The sequence below is a fragment of the Denticeps clupeoides genome, chromosome 5 (assembly GCF_900700375.1).
Source record: "Denticeps clupeoides chromosome 5, fDenClu1.1, whole genome shotgun sequence".
NCBI lineage: Eukaryota > Metazoa > Chordata > Actinopteri > Clupeiformes > Denticipitidae > Denticeps > Denticeps clupeoides.
The window spans coordinates 18,222,017-18,241,996 of NC_041711.1; the positions used below are offsets into that span (position 1 = coordinate 18,222,017).

Sequence of the window (19,980 nt, forward strand, 5' to 3'; positions counted from 1 at the left end):
TTACTCACTATGGGCTTAAAGCAGTTTCTATTGATTTTCTTGTGGTCTCTTTATTTAGATCAGCTTAAGCTTTTAAAGACGTAATATAATGGATTTACAAATAAAATTAAGTGAAGTTTCACTGCGCACAGCATCTCTTGCCAGTAAGGAATGCAGAATTCCGTTGAGAACACTAAAGATACTCTTCCATCCCAGCACCAGGGATCTGGTCCATGACATCTCTACCCGCGTTCAGCAGAGCAAAGCCAACGTCGAAACAATACAGAAGCTGTTAGGAACTTTTAGCCACATCGCCTTCATCAGCAGAAAAAGCAGCCGTAGTGGCAACCTGCTGGTTGTTGCTGATGTTGATGAGTGTATGCGGCGCCAGTACACACTCATCACCAACACAGGGGAGAAGATACACCATCTAATGCAGGTGTGGCAGCAGCTCACACTCTTTTGTTCTGTCCTTTCATTTCCCCCCCGTGAACCTCGCTGTCTTGAACCTCTCTCCAGGAAAACTGTTCTCTGCTTGGTGGAGATGCTGGTTCTCCTGAGTGGCAGTCCTACACCGAGTATGTGGACTGCATGGTTCTGCAGGGATTCTGCAGTGCTGTGCGCTGCTCCCTGCAGTACCTGGTGGAGAACACAGGCCCAGAACTCCACATAGCCCCACTTTTTGAGGTACAGCTTGTCTTGACCTCTGACATGACTTTTCATCCATCTCTGGACCTCACGAAAAAGGACAACTTCTATGATATCCTCCACAACTTGGTGATTGACATCTTTAATATGGCCGCCTATATAAAGAGAGTGGCAGAACACAAGGATGCTGAGACATACCAGGTGTGTGTTTAGCTTTTCATACCAATGTGTTTGCTTTGTGTTCACAAAGAAGAAATATTGTTTTCTTATATTAGTTATATAAATGTACATAACGCGTTTGTGTGCTCTATCAATCCTATAAGGTCTTTTATTCCACTCTTGTCCTTACTTATTGTTGCTTTTCACACTCAGACGGACATCAATGAGATGCTTGATTTGACTGAGCTGGCACACACTGTGCGTCACCGAGTGCGGGAGGCCATTGTTAAGATGAAGCAGTTTGAAGAATCTTTTGCTTCGTTTCGCTATCTTTGGACGGATGACCGGAGTGAGTTTATGCGTCAGTTCCTGCTCTATGGACGTGCCCTCTCAACAGAGGAGGCAGAGCTGTATGCAGACTACGAGTTGGCAAAGAATCCACCAAAACTGCACAACTTCAAGGAGCAGGTATCTGCTCCAGATTGTCATTGTATATATTCCTCACACGTGTCATATTCTTGCAAAAACAGTGGGTGAATGTGTGTGTTTTCTTGCAGATCAGTGTGTTTGAGTCCCTATATGAGAAGGTCTGTGCTTTCGAGGACGGGATGATTTTCTGTGGCTGGTGCCAGGTGGACATCAAGCCTTTTAAAGTTACACTGATGAACATTATCAAGAAGTGGAGCTGGATGTTTAAAGAGCACTTGCTTAACCATGTCAATGAGAGGTGAGCCACAGGGTTTGATTTGGTTTAAATAAGATATTCTCTTATGGTAATGAATTTCCAACTTCATTTGTGCACTCAAACATCCAATGGAACGCTCCATTTACAATGTAATGGATAAATGCTGTATCAAAATATTTAATATACTTTTTATATTATAACCCTACTTAACCCAATACACCAGCACATGAATCTGAAAAGAAAGGTCCAGGTGTGTTACACAGCTGTCATGCCGCAATCCATTCATAATTAAAAGAAAAGAAAAGAACAAAATGGCTTCTAAGACTATTTCTGAATTTAACCTACACATTGTGCAGTTTTATTTGTCATTTTCCCCACCAGTGTGCGAGACTTGGCTCTCTTCATTGAGAACACAGATTTTGGCCTCCATAAGAAAGTGAAGGATGGGGACTATGCAGGGCTGGTGGACATCATGGGTCACCTGATGGCGATTAGGGATAGACAACTTAGCACAGAGCAGCACTTCAGGCCTCTCAAATCCACAGCTGACCTGCTGAAGAGCTACGGACAGCAGCTCCCAGAGAATGTCTATACACAGCTGGAGGTAGTTCTACACACACATGATGAACTTAGACCATATTCTAAAGCATGTAGGTTGGGTACCGAACACACTCACTCAAGGAAATACACAGCCACATGAATAAAATTGTAAATTGCCAATTTCAACTGTATTCTTAGGAGTTACCCGAGAAGTGGAAGAATCTAAAGAAACTTGCCTTCACGGTGAAACACGAGGTTGCTCCTCTGCAGTCCAATGAAGTCGCAGTCATCAGAAGGAAGTGTGTACATTTTGAGGTGAGACTGACACCCAGTGTACTATGGTGTACTATAGTGTAGGAATGAAGGACAGACATGAACATGAATGTTTCCACCTCTGTTCTGACAGATCAAGCAGCATGAGTTCAGGGAACAATTCATCACTGAGTCCATTTTTCACAGTAGCATTGACGAGCCATACAGACTCCTGGACAAGGTTTTTTACTCCTGTTTTTGTTTATTGCTTGTGTTATTTTCTGTTAACCATATGGTAGTAGGGTGGTAGTAGCCTAGTGGGTAACACACTCGCCTATGAACCAGAAGACCCAGGTTCAAATCCCGCTTACTACCATTGTGTCCCTGAGCAAGACACTTAACCGTGAGTTGCTCCAGGGGGACTGTCCCTGTAACTAATGACAAATGTAGCAAGCTACACACCATATAAAGGGTTTCCTGCTTTGAGTGAAGGTGCAAAGCAACTTCAGGAATATTGTGATTCTTCAAAATTCCCAGATCCAGATAGCAGAAGTCAGTAATATTTTCTGGTGTGTATGACATTTTTTAGTTATACGTGTTTGACCCGATTAGGCAAACCGGTCGGTTGCTCAGTTGGAGGAGGAGATGCAGCTTCTGCATGACACTGCTGTGTTGTTTGAGGTCAGTTTTCCTGAATACAAGCAGCTGCATCACTGCCGCTCTGACCTCATTCTCCTCAAAGCAGTCTGGGATATGGTCATCTTTGTCAAGGTAGCCATTGTAACTCAGGACCACAAACAATAACAAACATCCGAGGACTTTCTTAAAAATATTGTGTTTGTGTTTGGGAGACAGACGAGTATTGAGGACTGGACAAAGACTCCATGGAAAGAGATCAACGTGGAGCACATGGACATGGAACTCAGAAGATTTGCTAAGGTCTGAATTTGATAATTATTACTATGCTTATTTAATCTTATCTACAGTACAGCACTGGTCCAATTTTTGTTAATTGCTTATTAGGCTTAATACAATAAAAGTTACCGAAAACAGACAGGTCAGCAAACAGTCTCTGAAGAAACACACCAACAAAAATGACACAAGAGGAAAAAGAAAGTCAAGGCTTTCACCATAGGTCACCGTAGTCATTGTAGAAACAAGGACTACGGTGAAGGGAAAACAACAGTGTTTATGCTATTCTAATGCCAGTTTTAAGAATACATTTTTGTGTAATTAATGCTGAATATTGTTGTGTGTGGTGGTAGGAGATGAAAACTCTGGATAAGGAAGTGCGTGCCTGGGATGTTTACACTGGCCTGGAGTCAACTGTTAAAAATCTGCTCACTTCACTGAGAGCTGTCAATGAGCTCCAGAATTCAGCAGTCCGAGAGCGACACTGGCAGCAACTCATGAGAACCACTGGGGTATGGAATCAGATTGCAGACCGCAGTCCCCCAGTATTTCTATGGCAGCCTGTCGGTAGCCTTTGTTTTATAAGATAAATACATTCTATATGAGATTGTATCTACCTAAAAAAAGCCAGTGTTTGGTGTACATGACTAGTCAGATTTACCATGTTCTCCAATCTCACTCACCTCTCACTTAGGTGAGTTTTGTTATGGGTGAGGCTACAAGGCTAGGAGATCTTCTGGAATTGCACTTGCATCGGGTCGAGGAGGAGGTGAAGAACATTGTGGATAAGGCTGTGAAAGAGCTGGGCATTGAGAAGGTAAGATGTGTTTGTGGGTAGGTTGAGATTTATGGTCATTTCAGCCACATTCATTTTAGACAGTACATAGTGAAGTTTCTTCAGAACCTGGTTCTACATGTAACATTTAGGCAAAGTCACATACTGACATAAAGTGCACACATGTGACAGACAAACATGGGACACAGGCAGTGCAAGAATAACAAGGGTAACATCAAATAAGCCATGTAGACAACAAAGAAGACAGACTCCTACCACCACACACAACAATATTCAGCATTAATTACACAAAGGTACAGGGTGGTAGTAGCCTAGTAACACACTCGCCTATGAACCAGAAGACCCAGGTTTAAATCCCACGTACTACCATTGGAGCAACTTAACCATAAATTGCTCCAGGGGGGACTGTCCCTGTAAGTACTGATTGCAAGTCGCTCTGGATAAGGGCGTCTGATAAATGCTGTAAATGTAAAATGTAAAAACCAGTGAAATTGATTGTTAAGGTGTACATTAGGTGCTCTTAATAGAATAAATTAAACTTGTCTTGAAGTATTGAAAGTTTGCTGAGAAAACATTTCAGTTTACCTTCTGTTCTATTTTTCGCTAGGTTTTGGGTGAGATTACGCAGACATGGTCTCAGATGTCTCTGTCCTACGAGACCCATCCCAGTACAGGAACCCCACTACTTAAGGCAGATGAGAACCTTATTGAAACCCTCGAGGACAATCAGGTAAGAAGATGCACTTGGTACAGTCTCTGTTGATGCAGTCATGTAAGGACAGTGTGACTTTAACTGGTGTGTACGTGTGTACATCAGGTGCAGCTACAGAATATCCTGATGAGTAAACACGTGGAGTACTTCCTGGTTGAAGTGAGCACATGGCAGCGGAGGCTGATGGTAGCCGATCTTGTCATCTCCTCCTGGATGGGGGTGCAGCGAACGTGGGCACACTTGCAGAGCATATTTACCAACTCTGAAGACATCCGCAACCAGCTGGCACAGGATGCAGAGCGCTTCCAGGGCATCCACCAGGACTTTCAGGTTGGTCAGGATGGAAAGATTCACATGAACTTGTTTCTCATACATCTATAGGCAGATGTGAAGGTTATGCCCTCTGATGTTGTTGGATTTGCTTGCTTGTCAGAATCTAATGACTGAAGTAATCAAAACCAGCAATGTGATTGAGGTGACAAACCAGCCAGGATATCTGGAGAAGCTGGAAACACTTCATCAGAGGTAGTAACTATCTGTCGTCTGTCAGATTATTTTTTTTTGCTTATATCATGTGGACCAAAGTCTGTGAGAAGAGTTTGATTTTGAAGGCATATGGATGTCTCGATAGACGTTAATAATACTTTTGTAGCACAGCACTCTTAATGTACTCACAAAGATGTCAAGACAAGAGTGTGAATATGTATATGTCTATTTACTGAGTTTAAAAGACTAAAACTGTGTGTTTGTATGTATGCTCTAGACTTTCTGTGTGTGAGAAAGCTTTGGCAGAGTATCTGGAGACCAAGAGATTGATGTTTCCACGTTTTTACTTTGTCTCTGCAACTGACTTACTGGAGATTGTTTCCAAGGGAACTCAGCCAAAAGAGGTATAACTTCCCAGAAAATGAATGTACACAGATGTGATATTATAATGAGCAATTATGCACACTGTTCAGGTGTATGTGTTTGTGTGTGTTGATAGGTGACTAGGCACCTGTTGAAGCTGTTTGATAACCTGGCAGACCTGAAGTTCCTAGAGGAGGAGAGGGAGTATGGGGCTATTGCCTTGGGGATGTATAGCCGAGAGAGAGAGTATGTGCCGTTCTCTGAGCCCTGCATCTGTGAAGGACAGGTAATACACATGCTCAAGCTTGTGTATGGTTTAGCATTTGTCTGATAATTCTTCTATAGATATAAGATAAATTCTGTGGAAGGAACAAAATGTAAAATGTGTAACAACAACAAAAAAACTTTTTACCATGGTTGGTGTCTTGGGAAAGGCCTGGATCGGCAACAGTAAGATCAAGTTATAGGCGTGTTGTGTTGGGCAGGCGGGAGGTTGAAATGTTCAGGAGCAGAATAGAAGGCAGACAAGGGACAAAGAGAAGGTTGGCGTGAAGAAAAAAAAAGAAAAAAAGGCCAGCAGCAACAAGGGATAAACCACAATGTGAGCAGACAAGGATTCAATATGGCCGCTATGGGAGACCAGCCTCTTCCACGTCTACTTCAAGGTGGCCGTCCTTGCAGGCGCCCGTGCGCCCCCTGCGGGCAGGGAGGTGGGATGGGAACCGTTACACACCACTTTTCTCTGAGAAAAAAATGCAATGTGGACACAGGCCCTAACTTCAAATTCCTTATATACACAGACAGACTTGGCCAATAAAGCACATGTGAAAGTGAAGTGATTGTCATTGTGAAACACATGGCGCATTTACATGGCATACCAGAGATCCGGTGTGGTCCCAGAGGTCGGAAAAAAAGAACAAATAAATAAATATTAAAACAGGTTCGCCCAGTGATCTGACTCTATATCTGAAAGATGCAGCCCTAACCATAAAGCAACAGTCTGAGCAATGCAACACACCTCACATTAGAGCTGTAAATCTTTGTGGGTTCGGGCTCAATTTCTATCATTTGTTTCTGTGATTGGTAAGTGTTTTTAGCTTTGTTAAATCTTTTTAATGAAATGTTAATTTGATTGGAAATTCTCAGTCACTGTCATCAGGTTTTTAATTATCAGGAGAGAGGTGCAAAGATTGATGCTGAGACGGTGAAATGGAGGCTTGACTTCCTTTCCCTCTCAGTCTAGGTTTTGTTGGGCCAGGTGTGGCCTAAAAAGTTCTAGTTTACATTTCCAACCTCAATGACTGATTGTGGTGATAATTTAAAAATCGCTTGTGCTCCTTCATTGCTGACCATGACCTGTCATTTAAAATCGCTCATCCACTCATCACTTTATCAAAGAAAATAACAGGATAAATCCACCCTTGCACATCTGTCCTTCTCGAGGCAGTGTGTGAGCTATCTTGTTACACACAACATCTTAACAGAGTTCTAAAGCCGTCTGTCTGAGAAGCTAAAATATACCATACTTTGTAGTTTTCTGTTTTCTATTTACATTCTATCATTTATTTAAGAACATATTGTTTTAAATAAACTTTAGTGTAGTAGTATCCTTTAGTCAATTTCTAATAATCAATAATCAATAATCATAGCTCACTTTGAAGTACTATAATTGCCACTTACTGACTTCTTGGTATGGCTGCAGTATCTCAAGAAGTGGGCAGCTAAGTGACTAGATACAGACCTACCAGGCCCAGGCTCTCAAGGGCTCTGGTGGTCTGGACACAGATGCTACTTTAAATGTAGGCTTATAACGGGTTTGTTCATCTTAGGTCTGAATTTTGTGCTTTTATTTCCACAAAATGGAATATGGACCCTACTTGACCATGATGATCAGGGTTATACACAGACTGTTTACATGTTTGGGCACAGGGGCCAACAAGTTATGTGTTAAAAGTGTGTTGCATACATAAAAGTCCCACCCATGCTCATGGAAAAAAGGGTCAGGTATTTTTTTTCACTATTAACCCTAAAAATGGCACAATGACCAGAAACATACAACCAAACAAATGACATACACATGCACAGAAAAACAACATCAACTGGGGTATGGTTATAAAGGGTTATAATCACCCACATGAGTGGCAGTTGGAGGTGATTAGAACCCATGCATGCCAGTGGTAGGTAGCACCTGGAAAGTCCAAGACTTCCTAGGCATCACACTGAGCAAGACACTTAACCCTGAGTTGCTCCAGGGAGACTGTTGCTGTAACTACTGATTGTAATTTGCTCTGTAAAGGCCATAAATTATGTATTACTATTAGGGTAGTAAATCAAAGACATACTTACGGCCCCAATCCATTCACATATGGTTCCTCACAGGCAGAGAGCTGGTTGAATGGTCTAGAAGCTGCTATGCGTTGCACAGTTCGAAATGAGATTATGGAAGCTGTGGCTGCATATGAGGATAAACCACGAGACCAGTGGCTCCTTGACTACCCAGCCCAGGTATGTGTGGGTTTCTTCTATTCCGTTTGTGCAGCTAAATACTAATTGCACATGGACTGGACCATGTAAAATAATAAAAAAAAAACCAGCCTGAATTATAAATCATGTCTATTTTAGCTAATAGTAAAACCATTTGGCCATTAGTTAACCTCAAGTCATGTATCAAATGAACATTTCTGTCTGGTTCTCAGGTAGCACTGACTGGTAGTCAGATCTGGTGGGCAACTGATGTTGGCATCGCATTTCAACGGGTTGAAGAGGGCTTTGAGAATGCCCTGAAAGACTACAACAAAAAACAGGTCAGATTTATTCCTTTAACTATTTTTTTTTACTAAAATAAAAGTTGTGACAAACATGTGTATGGACATGTGTTTATGATAGAATCAGGTGACTGTTTTTGAATACTCACTGCTGACTGCAGATCACCCAGCTCAACTCACTGATAAACATGCTGTTGGGGGATTTGACCCCTGGAGATCGACAGAAGATCATGACTCTGTGTACTATAGATGTGCACGCCCGTGATGTGGTGGCCAAACTAATTACACAGAAGGTAAACAATGGAAACATTTTCTGGCTTTATTAAATAAGATAAGATAAGATCTTTATTTATCCCAAGGGAAATTATGGTGTCCTAAAAACATGCCCAATGCAGTAAGAGGAAATAACAATAGACAGTACAGAACACTAGTAATAGTGCAATGTAATCTCGAAAGAACCCTAACAAAGAATAATAATAAGTAACTATGGCAGCTATAGTAAAGTGACATTAATTATATCACATGGTTATTAAAAGTGACATAGTGTTGTGACATAGACTGCAATAATCAATTTGGGGTGTCAAAATAACAATAAAATTGTTCAATGGAGGAGGAAATAGTAACGGAACTTGTGTGCACATTGACTTCACTTTCATGGTTTCCTAGGTGACAAGTGCCCAGGCATTTGTGTGGTTGTCACAGTTACGGCATCGTTGGGATGAGCAGCAGAAACATTGCTATATCAATATCTGTGATGCTCAGTTCCAGTTCTCGTATGAGTACCTTGGCAACACCAACCGCCTGGTCATTACTCCACTGACCGATAGGTAAAACAACAACCTCCTTGCCTCTCTGGGCACAAGCTAGATGGGGACAGCCTTGTCATCCTGTGATGTTTTTTTTCTACCGTTTGTTCAGATGTTACATCACTTTGACCCAGTCACTGCATTTGACTATGAGTGGCGCCCCCTCTGGTCCGGCTGGCACCGGTAAAACTGAGACTACTAAAGACCTGGGTCGCTCACTTGGAATCATGGTCTACGTATTCAACTGCTCTGAGCAAATGGACTACAAGGTGAGGAGGACTTTTGGAATGAGATATTATGTTTCTGGATGATTTTTAAATTATACACCTTATCAAATGTCTGGATGAGTGGGAACTTACCTTTCAATTGGACATTTTTTTCCTGCATCCTCTCACTTTGTCTAGTCAATAGGGAACATCTATAAAGGTCTGGCACAAACAGGAGTGTGGGGCTGTTTTGATGAGTTTAACAGGATTTCAGTGGAGGTTCTGTCTGTAGTGGCTGTGCAAGTGAAAACCATTCAGGATGCAATTCGCAACAAGAAACAAAGGTATTGTATAGTACATCCCTGTTGTGGCACTTTTTTTACTGGATTTTTACTGGAAGTGTTTTTCAGACTCGTTCAGTCACATACTGTGTGTCTCTGTAGATTTCATTTTCTGGGTGAGGAGATTGAGCTGAAGCCCACAGTGGGAATTTTCATCACTCTGAACCCGGGATATGCTGGGAGAGCTGAACTACCAGAGAACCTCAAAGCTCTCTTCAGGTCTGACTGACAGACATTTTTTTGCTAACAATGTTTTTGTCTGTGCTCTCGGATTTCGGCTGCAGGGTGTCTAAAGGCAATCTTGTATGTTTTTGCATTGTGAACATCCCAGTGGTTCTTAATCAGTGTACAGGAGGAATAATTGCCTCCCACTCTCATCATAACCAAAGTTCTCTCATTAAATCTTATGGAATAAGAAAAGTGTGCTGCTTTTAACTAGTTTTTTTTTTTGTTGCACATTTTGTTCAACGTGTGATGACAGGTCATTAACAATAAATTGATGGGTGACCTCCAATTGTAAAATGTTTTGGATTGCTCAGGATAAATAAAGTTTGATTCTGATTATTCTGATTCTCTCAGGCCATGTGCCATGGTGATTCCAGACTTTGAGCTGATATGTGAGATAATGCTAGTTGCTGAAGGTTTCCTTGATGCTCGACTTCTTGCTCGCAAATTTATCAGTCTCTATACATTATGCAAAGAGTTGCTGTCAAAACAGGTAGAACACACACACACTGCACCTAAGAAAATATGTCAAAGATACACATGCACATCAGCATTTTATTAATTGAACTTCTGTGATATAGGATCATTATGATTGGGGTCTGAGAGCCATCAAGTCGGTGCTGGTGGTAGCAGGTTCCCTGAAGAGGGAGGACAGGACCATGCCTGAGGAGCAGGTTATTCTGGGAAATATTTTTATTGTTTGTAGTACTAGGTCTAGAAAATAAAATTGCAAATAACCATTTCTGTTCTTTCTCAGGTGCTGATGCGTGCACTAAGGGATTTTAACCTGCCTAAAATAGTGACAAGTGACTTTCCCATATTTCTTGGCCTTATAAGTGACCTATTTCCGCTTCTTGATGTCTCACGAAAGCGAGATCTTGTGTTGGAACAGGCAGTACGACAGGCCATCATTGAGCTTCATCTGCAACCAGAGGAGAACTTTATACTAAAGGTTCAATACCATTCATAAATGCATGAATCCTCAACTGATAAAACAATGGCATCATTGTTTACTGACAGGTGGAAATGTTTTTTGAAACTGGTGGCAAGAAATAATGCCATTTAATCAAATCTTTTGTCTCTTTAGGTGACTCAGCTAGATGAGCTTTTGGCCGTCAGACATTCCGTGTTTGTTGTGGGTGGAGCAGGGACAGGGAAGAGTCAGGTAAAACTCTTACAGAATCATTTTTTCTATTTTTGAACTAGATTATTGATCCAATTGTGTTTCTGTTATTGATCAGATTCTGAAGACTTTGCACAGGACGTACTCCAACATGAAGCTGAAACCAGTCTGGATTGATATGAACCCTAAAGCTGTGACTACGGATGAGCTATTTGGCTTCCTGCACCCAGCCACACGTGAATGGAAAGATGGTTTGTTTTCATTGACTGACCTACGTGACATGCAGAGACAAAGAATGAAAAAGTATGTGGGAATAGCCCATTTTCTTCTGTTTCTCAGGCCTATTCTCGTCCACCATGAGGGAACTTTCTCGGATGAATCATGATGGGCCAAAGTGGATCGTTCTTGATGGAGACATTGATCCCATGTGGATTGAATCTCTCAACACTGTCATGGATGACAACAAGGTACATGACAACAGAGTACAGTGTAGAGTGAGGAGACGCTGCATATCTCTGATGCTGTTTGTGTCTGTGTCTGCAGGTTCTTACATTAGCCAGCAATGAGCGAATCTCTCTCACGTCTTCCATGCGCTTGGTCTTTGAGATCAGCCATCTGCGAGCCGCCACCCCAGCCACCGTATCCAGGGCGGGAATCATCTATGTCAACCCACAAGACTTGGGCTGGAGTTCGTGAGTATTGCATATTCATCAATCAAAAGGTTGCTTATTCAGCTTCATACAGTGTGAATCCTCACTTAAGACAACCGCTACATATCAGGGATATTTATTAAATTGAAAAAAAATTAATATCCAGTTAATAACCAAGTAAAAACCATTTTTTTGTGTGTCAAACAGATCAGATCCTTGAAATAATTTAAAACTATTTCAAGGATATTTGTGCAGCAGAATGTTTTTTTGTTCGAGTTATTACATTCATCCCAAAACTGTTTATATTCAGTTAATTGAGCAAAGTTCTCTTGAACAAATCCTCCATCACAAAGTTTTGTGATAAATTCATAAGAAGTTATGTCATATGTGGCTTCTTATGATACTTCTTATGATAAATTATGACTCTCTTTCAGCTACGTAACAAGTTGGATTGATACCCGTCAGGCACAGTCGGAGAGAGCCAACCTCACCATTCTCTTTGATAAATATGTACCTTACTGTTTGGAGCAGGTCCGCTGTAACCTGAAGACCATCACAGCGATACCAGAGAACAGTATGGTGCAGGTAACACTGTGTCATGATAACACACAAAGTTATACGAGTAGTGCAGTGCAATGCAAAAGTGACTTGAGAGTCTCTTTATTTCAGACTCTTTGTTCATTGCTGGATTGTCTGTTAACTGAGGCAAACACCCCGTCTGACTCCCCAAGGGAGCTGTATGAGATCTACTTTGTTTTCGCCTGTGTGTGGGCCTTCGGGGGGGCTCTCTTCCAAGACCATGTGAGTACTGAAAGATGATCATTGCTCAACAGGACACAAAATATACAAATATTTTTGCACTGTTTTGTTTACAGTAATGCTGCTAGTGCGGTAAGTTCACTTTGTTTTACAGCTTATTGATTACCGTACTGAATTCAGTCGCTGGTGGACTAAGGAGATGAGAGCCGTCAAGTTTCCTTCTCAAGGCACGGTTTTCGACTACTACATAGATCCAGAAACCAAGAAATTCACTCCCTGGGGGGAGCAGATTTCACAGTTTGAGTTGGAGCCAGACATCCCTTTGCAGGTCAGCAAAAATGAAAATGATGAATTCACAGTCAAATCTAGCTATACATTTAAAACAACATATTTTTATAATCTAAAAATATGTTGTTTTAAACTCAATATATAATTTCAAGTTTAATAAATATATATTTATATATGTGGCTATACCTAGACGGTGCTGGTACACACTGCAGAGACCATCTGCCTGACATACTTTATGGACCTGCTGGTTCAAAAGGGGAAGGCAATTATGCTGGTGGGGAATGCTGGAGTTGGGAAGACCATCTTGGTCTCTGACAAAGTAGCCAAGCTTAAGGAAGACTACATGGTGGCCAAAGTGCCCTTCAATTACTACACAACGTCAGCTATGCTACAACGTTAGTTCCAACACACCACTGTAACATTCCATAACATAGAAAGTCCATTGACATGATCATTGTGTACATGGTGTTTCATAATGACTGTAGGTGTTCTAGAGAAACCCCTTGAGAAGAAGGCAGGGCGTAACTTTGCTCCATCTGGAGCTAAGAAGCTCATCTACTTTGTGGATGACCTAAATATGCCAGAAGTAGATGTCTATGGGACCGTCCAACCTCATACACTCATCAGACAGCATCTGGACTACTCACACTGGTGAGTGTGTGCCCCTATGTCATGGTGACTGGTGAAAATGTTTGAGTACCAGCCTATGCTATTCCAGCATAGCATTTGCTAGTTCTCCTTTTGTTCATTTGAGTTTCTGTTGTGTGCTATGGTTTCACACATTTGAGTCATTAGTCCTGTGGATTATATAGAATTATCACTCTAATAATTTGCCAGAATAATGAAAGACTAGTTTACATGTAATGCTATTTATACATCAAAAATTGTAAGTGAAAAATGAGCAATATGTATTTTTTTGTATCTAAAAACTGTATAGTTTTTATAGTGTTCTAGAATATCCCTAAAAGTTGCATAAATAAATAGCAGACATCATCATAATGTTTATTTTATATTAATATCTACCAGTATTGTGATTTTGCACTTCTTGCGACAACTAGACACCTAACTAGACACCTTTTTTTTGTGTGTGCTACTCAGGTATGACCGGCAGCGCCTTGTGCTTAAAGAGATTCATAATTGTCAATACATCACTTGTATGAATCCAACAGCTGGAAGTTTCTCTGTAGACCCAAGACTTCAGGTAAAGAAATCAGCAATTAATTAAATTCCTCAAAGTGTGTCCAATATGACCAACTTTTCTCTCTCCCGTCAGAGACATTTTGCAGTTTTTGCTGTGCACTTTCCTGGTGCAGAAGCATTAGGCACCATCTACAGCAGCATCCTAAGTGCTCATTTTCAGCAAGGCGGGTTCAGCTATGGGGTCAGTCGCTCTGTGGGAACGCTGGTCCAGGCAGCCATTTGTCTCCACCAGAAAATGACCCAGAACTTCCTACCCACTGCCATTCGCTTCCATTACATCTTTAACCTGCGGGACCTTTGCAACATCTTTCAGGTGTGACAAGATGTGTATTGTCCATGCATGAGTCCATGCATAACATGAATCACATTTTTTAAATGTAAGGTTCTTTACACTTTAATAGGGCTTGTGGTGGTACGTAACTTAACTGATAGTAAAGAGCAGTTTGTTAATTTATGTCTAGCTATACAGGTATGAAGAGCATACTATAAATCCCTGATGTTGCACCATGTGACAAGAGCATCTGCTAAATGCCATAAACGCCTGTGTTTGTATTTTCTGTATTAGGGCATTCTCTTTGCCCTACCAGAATGTGTCCGGTACCCTGTAGATCTGGTACATCTCTGGCTACATGAGTCTTCCAGGGTGTACTCAGACAAACTGATGGAAGAGAAGGATGTAGAACTGTTCAACAAGATACTACTGGATGCTGGGAAAAGGTACTTTGAGGTGAGACTTCCACAAGTGTTTTTAAGGATCTTTCTTTTGAAAAAAAATATGATTATTCAGTCTTTCAATTAATTTCTTTTTTAGGGTATAGATGAGTCTATATTCATCCACCAACCACTAATATACTGCCATTTTGCCCATGGCGTTGGGGAACCTCGGTACTTCCGGGTGTCTGACTGGGAGAGGTTGCATAAGACTCTGATGGATGCTCTGGAACACTACAATGAGCTGCATGCTGTCATGGATTTAGTGCTATTTGAGGAGGCAATGCAGCACGTGTGAGACTCTTATCATTCTTGCTGTTCAATCTGTCAATCAAAAAACAAATCTGTGTCAGAAATTAAGGCAAATAAGAATGTATTAAAAACAAGAAAATCAAGATATTCATTAACATGCAAACAAAACAAAGCAATGATCAAAATTCTTTCAAATTTCTTGTAAAGGGTGATGACACAAATAACACTCAATAGCCAATATCAGGTGTGTCTTGACTTTGTGGGTTCTCTGGGTTTCAGCTGCCGGATCAGCCGGATCCTGGAGGCACCTCTAGGCAATGCTCTGCTGATTGGGGTAGGCGGGAGTGGGAAGCAGAGTCTGTGTCGGCTGGCGGCCTTTCTCAGCTCACTAGAGGTTTTCCAGATCACCCTGCGCAAAGGCTATGGCATCCATGACCTCAGGGTAGAGCCAATGACAACTACACTGGCAGAATTAACAAAGGTTTGTTGTTTGCTTCTGCTTAACAAACTGTTCTTTCCTTTCTTCAGAGTGACATTGCTGCTCTGTACATTAAAGTGGGAGTGAAGAACATTGGCACCGTTTTCTTGCACACTGATGCTCAGATACCTGATGAGCGCTTTTTGGTGCTGATCAATGACATGTTAGCATCAGGTGAACGAATGATAACTCAAAGAAACTCTCGAAAATCTCGGCTCTGTCGCCATGAAGTAAATGTGTAGGTTTGTTTTCTAGGGGACATTCCTGACTTGTTCAGTGAGGAAGAGGTAGATATGATTGTATCTTCTATCCGCCTGGAGCTCAGAGGTCTGGGGCTGCTCGACACAAGAGAAAACTGCTGGACGTTCTTCATTGAGAGGATCCGCAGACAGCTAAAGGTCTTTGTTTTTAGAATGTACACAGTCATCAGCAGTGATGCAGCTTCCTTACATTGTAAAGACCTTCTTATATATGGATGTGCAGAACGAATCCTAGTACTTTATCTTTGACGCTCAGTCAAAGGTGTGATTTCTGTTTCCTTAGGTGGTTCTGTGCTTCTCTCCAGTGGGCTTCACTCTGAGAACAAGGGCACGGAAGTTTCCGGCCCTAGTGAACTGCACTGCCATTGACTGGTTCCATGCCTGGCCTCAGCTGGCTCTGCAGTCAGTGAGCAGCTCTTTCATAGAGAAAATCGGTGGTTTGGAGGTGAGAAAGAGAGAGGCGGATAAATACAGTGCACCGCAATTACAATTTGAGGTTTTTCTATGTATTGCCACAAATTGCAGTCATTTGCAAAATAGCATCAAAAGAAAACAATGTCCAGCTTTCAGCAGCTTTCTGCTATTTATATATTTCTGTCACACTAGAGGATTTTAGTACTCATCCTAAAAGTCATACTAAAAAAAGTCATCCAATGAGCCTTGCAGAGCATGATTATGAATGAATGGCCTCTTGTTGACCTGCAGCCAGAGGTGAAAGCCTCCATCAGCGAGTTCATCTCCTACGCCCACACTAGTGTGAATGAAGTGAGTGTGAAGTACCAGCAGAATGAGAAGCACTTCAATTACACCACACCCAAGAGCTTCCTAGAGTTTATGAAGCTGTATGGCAACCTCTTGGGGACAAAAAGGAGAGAGCTTACCCAGAAGATGGAGAGACTGGAGAACGGCCTTCAGAAGCTACAAAGTACTGCGTCACAGGTTAGACAGATGGCCAGGACTGAGAGCCTCAGGGGGGCTTTCCAACCTCAGGCCATAAGGCTTCTCAACCAGGACATGCTACCACAACTCACATCATGACCTGAACACACACTGCTGTTCTTACACCCCCCACACATCTGCAGCTGTTCACACTGATATTGATAATAACTGCATCATGCATGTCAGCCTACCGATTTTAAAATATTATTCTACCTCCATATCCACTACCTGGTGAAGTATGTGCTTATTGTTCAATATGAACATTAACTTGTTTTTTAAAATTAGTTCTTATTTTTTTTTATGTGATCTAAATCTGGCATAGTTAAAGTACATTATGGGCAGTTCATGATGGGCAGTTCATGGTATATCCGCCAGTTGTACTTTGTATAACTGTGTAGGAAACAAATAAACTGAATTGACCTTGACGTAAGATTCAAATCAAATCACCATTCTCTTCACCATTAATATGTCAATTAAATTAACTGTTAAGTGCTATGAAGCATGAAGCACTATTTTTGCAAAAGTTCTCACAGACATAACTAATGTTTTGTTGAGGCTTAATGCAGTATGCACTTGGTGCACTGGGATTTAGCAGCTGTTGGAGTTTCTGTCTGGGCTCTGTTTCCCTCCCAAGTCTCACTTCAGTCTCCTGCTGATTCCTTCTCTCCATTTCAGGTGGAGGACTTGAAAGCTAAGCTGGCTATACAGGAGGTGGAACTGCATCAAAAAAACACAGATATTGAAGCCCTAATCTCAAAAATTGGCCAACAGACAGAGAAACTCAACCAAGAGAAGAGCATAGCAGATGCGGAGGAACAAAGAGTGAGCTTTCTATCTATCTTACACACATTATAAATAATTTATTTATTATAATTCATTTAGAATTTAGACAAAATTGGATATGGCCTAAGGGTCCAAATGTATTATCCCAATGACTGGTATTTTCTAATTTTAACATGTTTATGGGTGTCTGTAACATTACCTACATACCCTAATTAATTTTTATGTGTAATAAGTGTGCTTACATCTACTTCATTTATCTTTTAATTCTGTTTATTGAGTTATATTATTGAGTAACACACTCGCCTATGAACCAAAAGACCCAGGTTCAAATCCCGCTTACTACCATTGTGTCCCTGAGTAAGACACTTAGTGTTTCCAGGGAGGACTGTCCCTGTAACTACTGGTCGTAACTGGCTCTGGATAAGGGTGTCTGATAAATGCTGTAAATGTAAATGTGAATGTCTTTTTCTGAGTTCACCTTATCATGTCCACCAGGTGGCAGCAATTCAGGCAGACGTCACCAAGCAGCAGCGGGAGACTGAGGAAGATCTGGCCAAAGCAGAACCAGCCTTACAGGCAGCTAACGCTGCACTGAACACACTCAACCGGGTATAAACACTGTGTGTGCATGTGTGTGTGTGTGTGGGCGGTGTTCATTTCATTATCATTATAAATCATTAGTTGTTTACATAAAGAAGTCTCATTTAACTTTCTTTATGTAACTTTCACTTAACTAAATTAATAAAGATTTGCCAGTGATGTTCAGTTACACATTTATAATTAATTTGTTACATTATTTTTTTTACACTAGGTCTTGGTCTTCAGAAATACCTTAAAAAAGATATTTGTGTCATTGTCTGTCTTATATTGATGTTTCACCCAAACATGCTCTCTGTTTGTCATATGTGCATTTCTGTAGTTGAATTTAACTGAGCTGAGGACTTTTGCCAACCCACCTGTGATCGTAACCAATGTGATGGCCGCTGTTCTGGTACTGCTCTCCCCGAGTGGCCGCATACCCAAAGAACGCAGCTGGAAGGCTGCGAAGGTGGTGATGAGTAAGGTGAGCCTTTTTTCAAAGATGCAGTGATTATGCCTTCTATATTCTTACAGAAGGGAAAGGTCTGCTTTGTGCATTACTGTATGGTGTGATCCTCTGTGTGTTCGCATTTCTGTGTCTGTGTGCGTTAGGTGGATGACTTCCTGCAGACTCTGATGAACTTTGATAAAGAACACATGTCCGATGCGACAGTGCGTGTTGTGAAGGATGAGTATCTGAGTGACCCCGAGTTCAATCCTGAGTTTGTGCGCCTAAAATCATCAGCTGCTGCTGGCCTCTGTTCCTGGGTCATTAATATTGTTCACTTTCATGAGGTACATTCTCTCCTCTCCTCTTTTCACTTCTCTATTTTGTAAAAGATTTTATTTACTCTGAAGTGTTATTTTTATCACAGCGTATTTTCCTGTCTGTTTGTTCCTCCTGACGTGCTGTCTCATGCTGCAGATATTTGTAAGTAAATTGAACGGAAAGAAAAAGGCCGTTTGTGTGTTATAGAAAGCTATATTTTTCTAATTAATTTTCATTTCAGTTGCCCTGAGAAAGATGTAGTACCAAATTTGTCAACATGATTTGTACGTTTGGTAATATATCGTGTGAGCAATGATCATTTTTATCTGTGTGTGTGTGTGCAGTGCATTCCTACCATTTTTATAGGAATTCCATTCATGATTTTGTTGAGAAGAAAGGGGTAAACCCATCATGCCGGCACACCTTTTAACTACGGACACACACTGTTTGTGTGTTTTACACAGGTGCTCTGTGAGGTGGAGTTGAAGCGCTTGTGTCTGTCTCAGGCCAGTGCTGACCTGGCAGAGGCAGCCGAGAAGCTTGATGTCATCAGAAAGAAACTAGCAGTGAGTCTGTCTGTCTGTCCTGCTGCCTGTCGGTTGCTCAGCCACTCAGACTTTCGGAAATGTTGTAAATCGCTAAACCACTAAGTGTGTAACCGACACAATAAGAATACGGTATACCTTCGCGCAGGAGCTGGACGGCAGTCTGGACATGTTGACATCAGCTTATGAGAAGGCGACGTCTGAGAAGCTGCGCAGCCAGGATGAAGTGAATCGCACCAACAAAACTATTGAGCTGGCCAACCGACTTGTCAAGGGCCTGGAGGTGTGTGCTCCATGTGGGAGTGTATAAGCTCCAGTTCTTGCACATTATCTCCTGTTTATATACAAGTTTATACAAGGGGATGCTTTTTCCTGTAATGGTGTTTTTAAAAAAAAAAAATTTTTTAACAATTCACTGAGGTCCAGGTTAATATTCGTATGGTTACCGCCTTTCTTACCCTGTAGTATTGTTAAGTGCATGATAATGAGCCCTTCCTCACCTCCTTCATGTATGTGTTTCTGTGTGTGTGTGTAGTCGGAGAATGTTCGCTGGGTTCACTCTGTGGCTCAGTACTGCGAGCAGGAGCAGACCCTTTGTGGGGATGTTCTCCTAACTGCAGCTTTCATCTCCTACGCTGGTTCCTTCTCCAAAAAGTACAGACATGAACTGCTGGACAACCTGTGGATGCCTTTCCTCCGCAGCCAGAAGGTGTGTCAGTTTTTGTGTTCCCAGAGTGCAATGAGATATTTATTTACAGAATGCGCTAAA

At 41.5% G+C, this 19,980-nt stretch overlaps 1 protein-coding gene across 1 annotated transcript in view; it reads left to right on the plus strand.

Moving 5' to 3' along the window:
• Nucleotides 1-19,980, plus strand: part of dnah9l (dynein, axonemal, heavy polypeptide 9 like) — a 38,310-nt gene that overhangs the window by 10,174 nt on the left and 8,156 nt on the right. Inside the window, exons 16-66 of the mRNA XM_028979350.1 lie at nucleotides 196-418; nucleotides 499-828; nucleotides 1,000-1,254; nucleotides 1,344-1,513; nucleotides 1,853-2,075; nucleotides 2,210-2,326; nucleotides 2,418-2,504; nucleotides 2,876-3,034; nucleotides 3,119-3,202; nucleotides 3,529-3,687; nucleotides 3,870-3,992; nucleotides 4,579-4,701; nucleotides 4,789-5,013; nucleotides 5,117-5,208; nucleotides 5,447-5,573; nucleotides 5,669-5,818; nucleotides 7,912-8,037; nucleotides 8,229-8,336; nucleotides 8,459-8,590; nucleotides 8,964-9,124; nucleotides 9,216-9,372; nucleotides 9,508-9,653; nucleotides 9,753-9,869; nucleotides 10,230-10,368; nucleotides 10,457-10,549; nucleotides 10,633-10,827; nucleotides 10,963-11,040; nucleotides 11,117-11,249; nucleotides 11,338-11,465; nucleotides 11,542-11,690; nucleotides 12,083-12,233; nucleotides 12,318-12,449; nucleotides 12,562-12,735; nucleotides 12,886-13,090; nucleotides 13,181-13,346; nucleotides 13,794-13,896; nucleotides 13,969-14,208; nucleotides 14,461-14,622; nucleotides 14,707-14,900; nucleotides 15,138-15,300; nucleotides 15,387-15,510; nucleotides 15,592-15,734; nucleotides 15,880-16,041; nucleotides 16,302-16,535; nucleotides 17,211-17,357; nucleotides 17,814-17,927; nucleotides 18,238-18,381; nucleotides 18,510-18,692; nucleotides 19,131-19,232; nucleotides 19,360-19,494; nucleotides 19,747-19,920. Coding sequence (XP_028835183.1) covers nucleotides 196-418; nucleotides 499-828; nucleotides 1,000-1,254; nucleotides 1,344-1,513; nucleotides 1,853-2,075; nucleotides 2,210-2,326; nucleotides 2,418-2,504; nucleotides 2,876-3,034; nucleotides 3,119-3,202; nucleotides 3,529-3,687; nucleotides 3,870-3,992; nucleotides 4,579-4,701; nucleotides 4,789-5,013; nucleotides 5,117-5,208; nucleotides 5,447-5,573; nucleotides 5,669-5,818; nucleotides 7,912-8,037; nucleotides 8,229-8,336; nucleotides 8,459-8,590; nucleotides 8,964-9,124; nucleotides 9,216-9,372; nucleotides 9,508-9,653; nucleotides 9,753-9,869; nucleotides 10,230-10,368; nucleotides 10,457-10,549; nucleotides 10,633-10,827; nucleotides 10,963-11,040; nucleotides 11,117-11,249; nucleotides 11,338-11,465; nucleotides 11,542-11,690; nucleotides 12,083-12,233; nucleotides 12,318-12,449; nucleotides 12,562-12,735; nucleotides 12,886-13,090; nucleotides 13,181-13,346; nucleotides 13,794-13,896; nucleotides 13,969-14,208; nucleotides 14,461-14,622; nucleotides 14,707-14,900; nucleotides 15,138-15,300; nucleotides 15,387-15,510; nucleotides 15,592-15,734; nucleotides 15,880-16,041; nucleotides 16,302-16,535; nucleotides 17,211-17,357; nucleotides 17,814-17,927; nucleotides 18,238-18,381; nucleotides 18,510-18,692; nucleotides 19,131-19,232; nucleotides 19,360-19,494; nucleotides 19,747-19,920 — 7,861 coding nt within the window. The remainder of the gene's footprint in view (nucleotides 1-195; nucleotides 419-498; nucleotides 829-999; nucleotides 1,255-1,343; nucleotides 1,514-1,852; nucleotides 2,076-2,209; nucleotides 2,327-2,417; nucleotides 2,505-2,875; nucleotides 3,035-3,118; nucleotides 3,203-3,528; nucleotides 3,688-3,869; nucleotides 3,993-4,578; nucleotides 4,702-4,788; nucleotides 5,014-5,116; nucleotides 5,209-5,446; nucleotides 5,574-5,668; nucleotides 5,819-7,911; nucleotides 8,038-8,228; nucleotides 8,337-8,458; nucleotides 8,591-8,963; nucleotides 9,125-9,215; nucleotides 9,373-9,507; nucleotides 9,654-9,752; nucleotides 9,870-10,229; nucleotides 10,369-10,456; nucleotides 10,550-10,632; nucleotides 10,828-10,962; nucleotides 11,041-11,116; nucleotides 11,250-11,337; nucleotides 11,466-11,541; nucleotides 11,691-12,082; nucleotides 12,234-12,317; nucleotides 12,450-12,561; nucleotides 12,736-12,885; nucleotides 13,091-13,180; nucleotides 13,347-13,793; nucleotides 13,897-13,968; nucleotides 14,209-14,460; nucleotides 14,623-14,706; nucleotides 14,901-15,137; nucleotides 15,301-15,386; nucleotides 15,511-15,591; nucleotides 15,735-15,879; nucleotides 16,042-16,301; nucleotides 16,536-17,210; nucleotides 17,358-17,813; nucleotides 17,928-18,237; nucleotides 18,382-18,509; nucleotides 18,693-19,130; nucleotides 19,233-19,359; nucleotides 19,495-19,746; nucleotides 19,921-19,980) is intronic.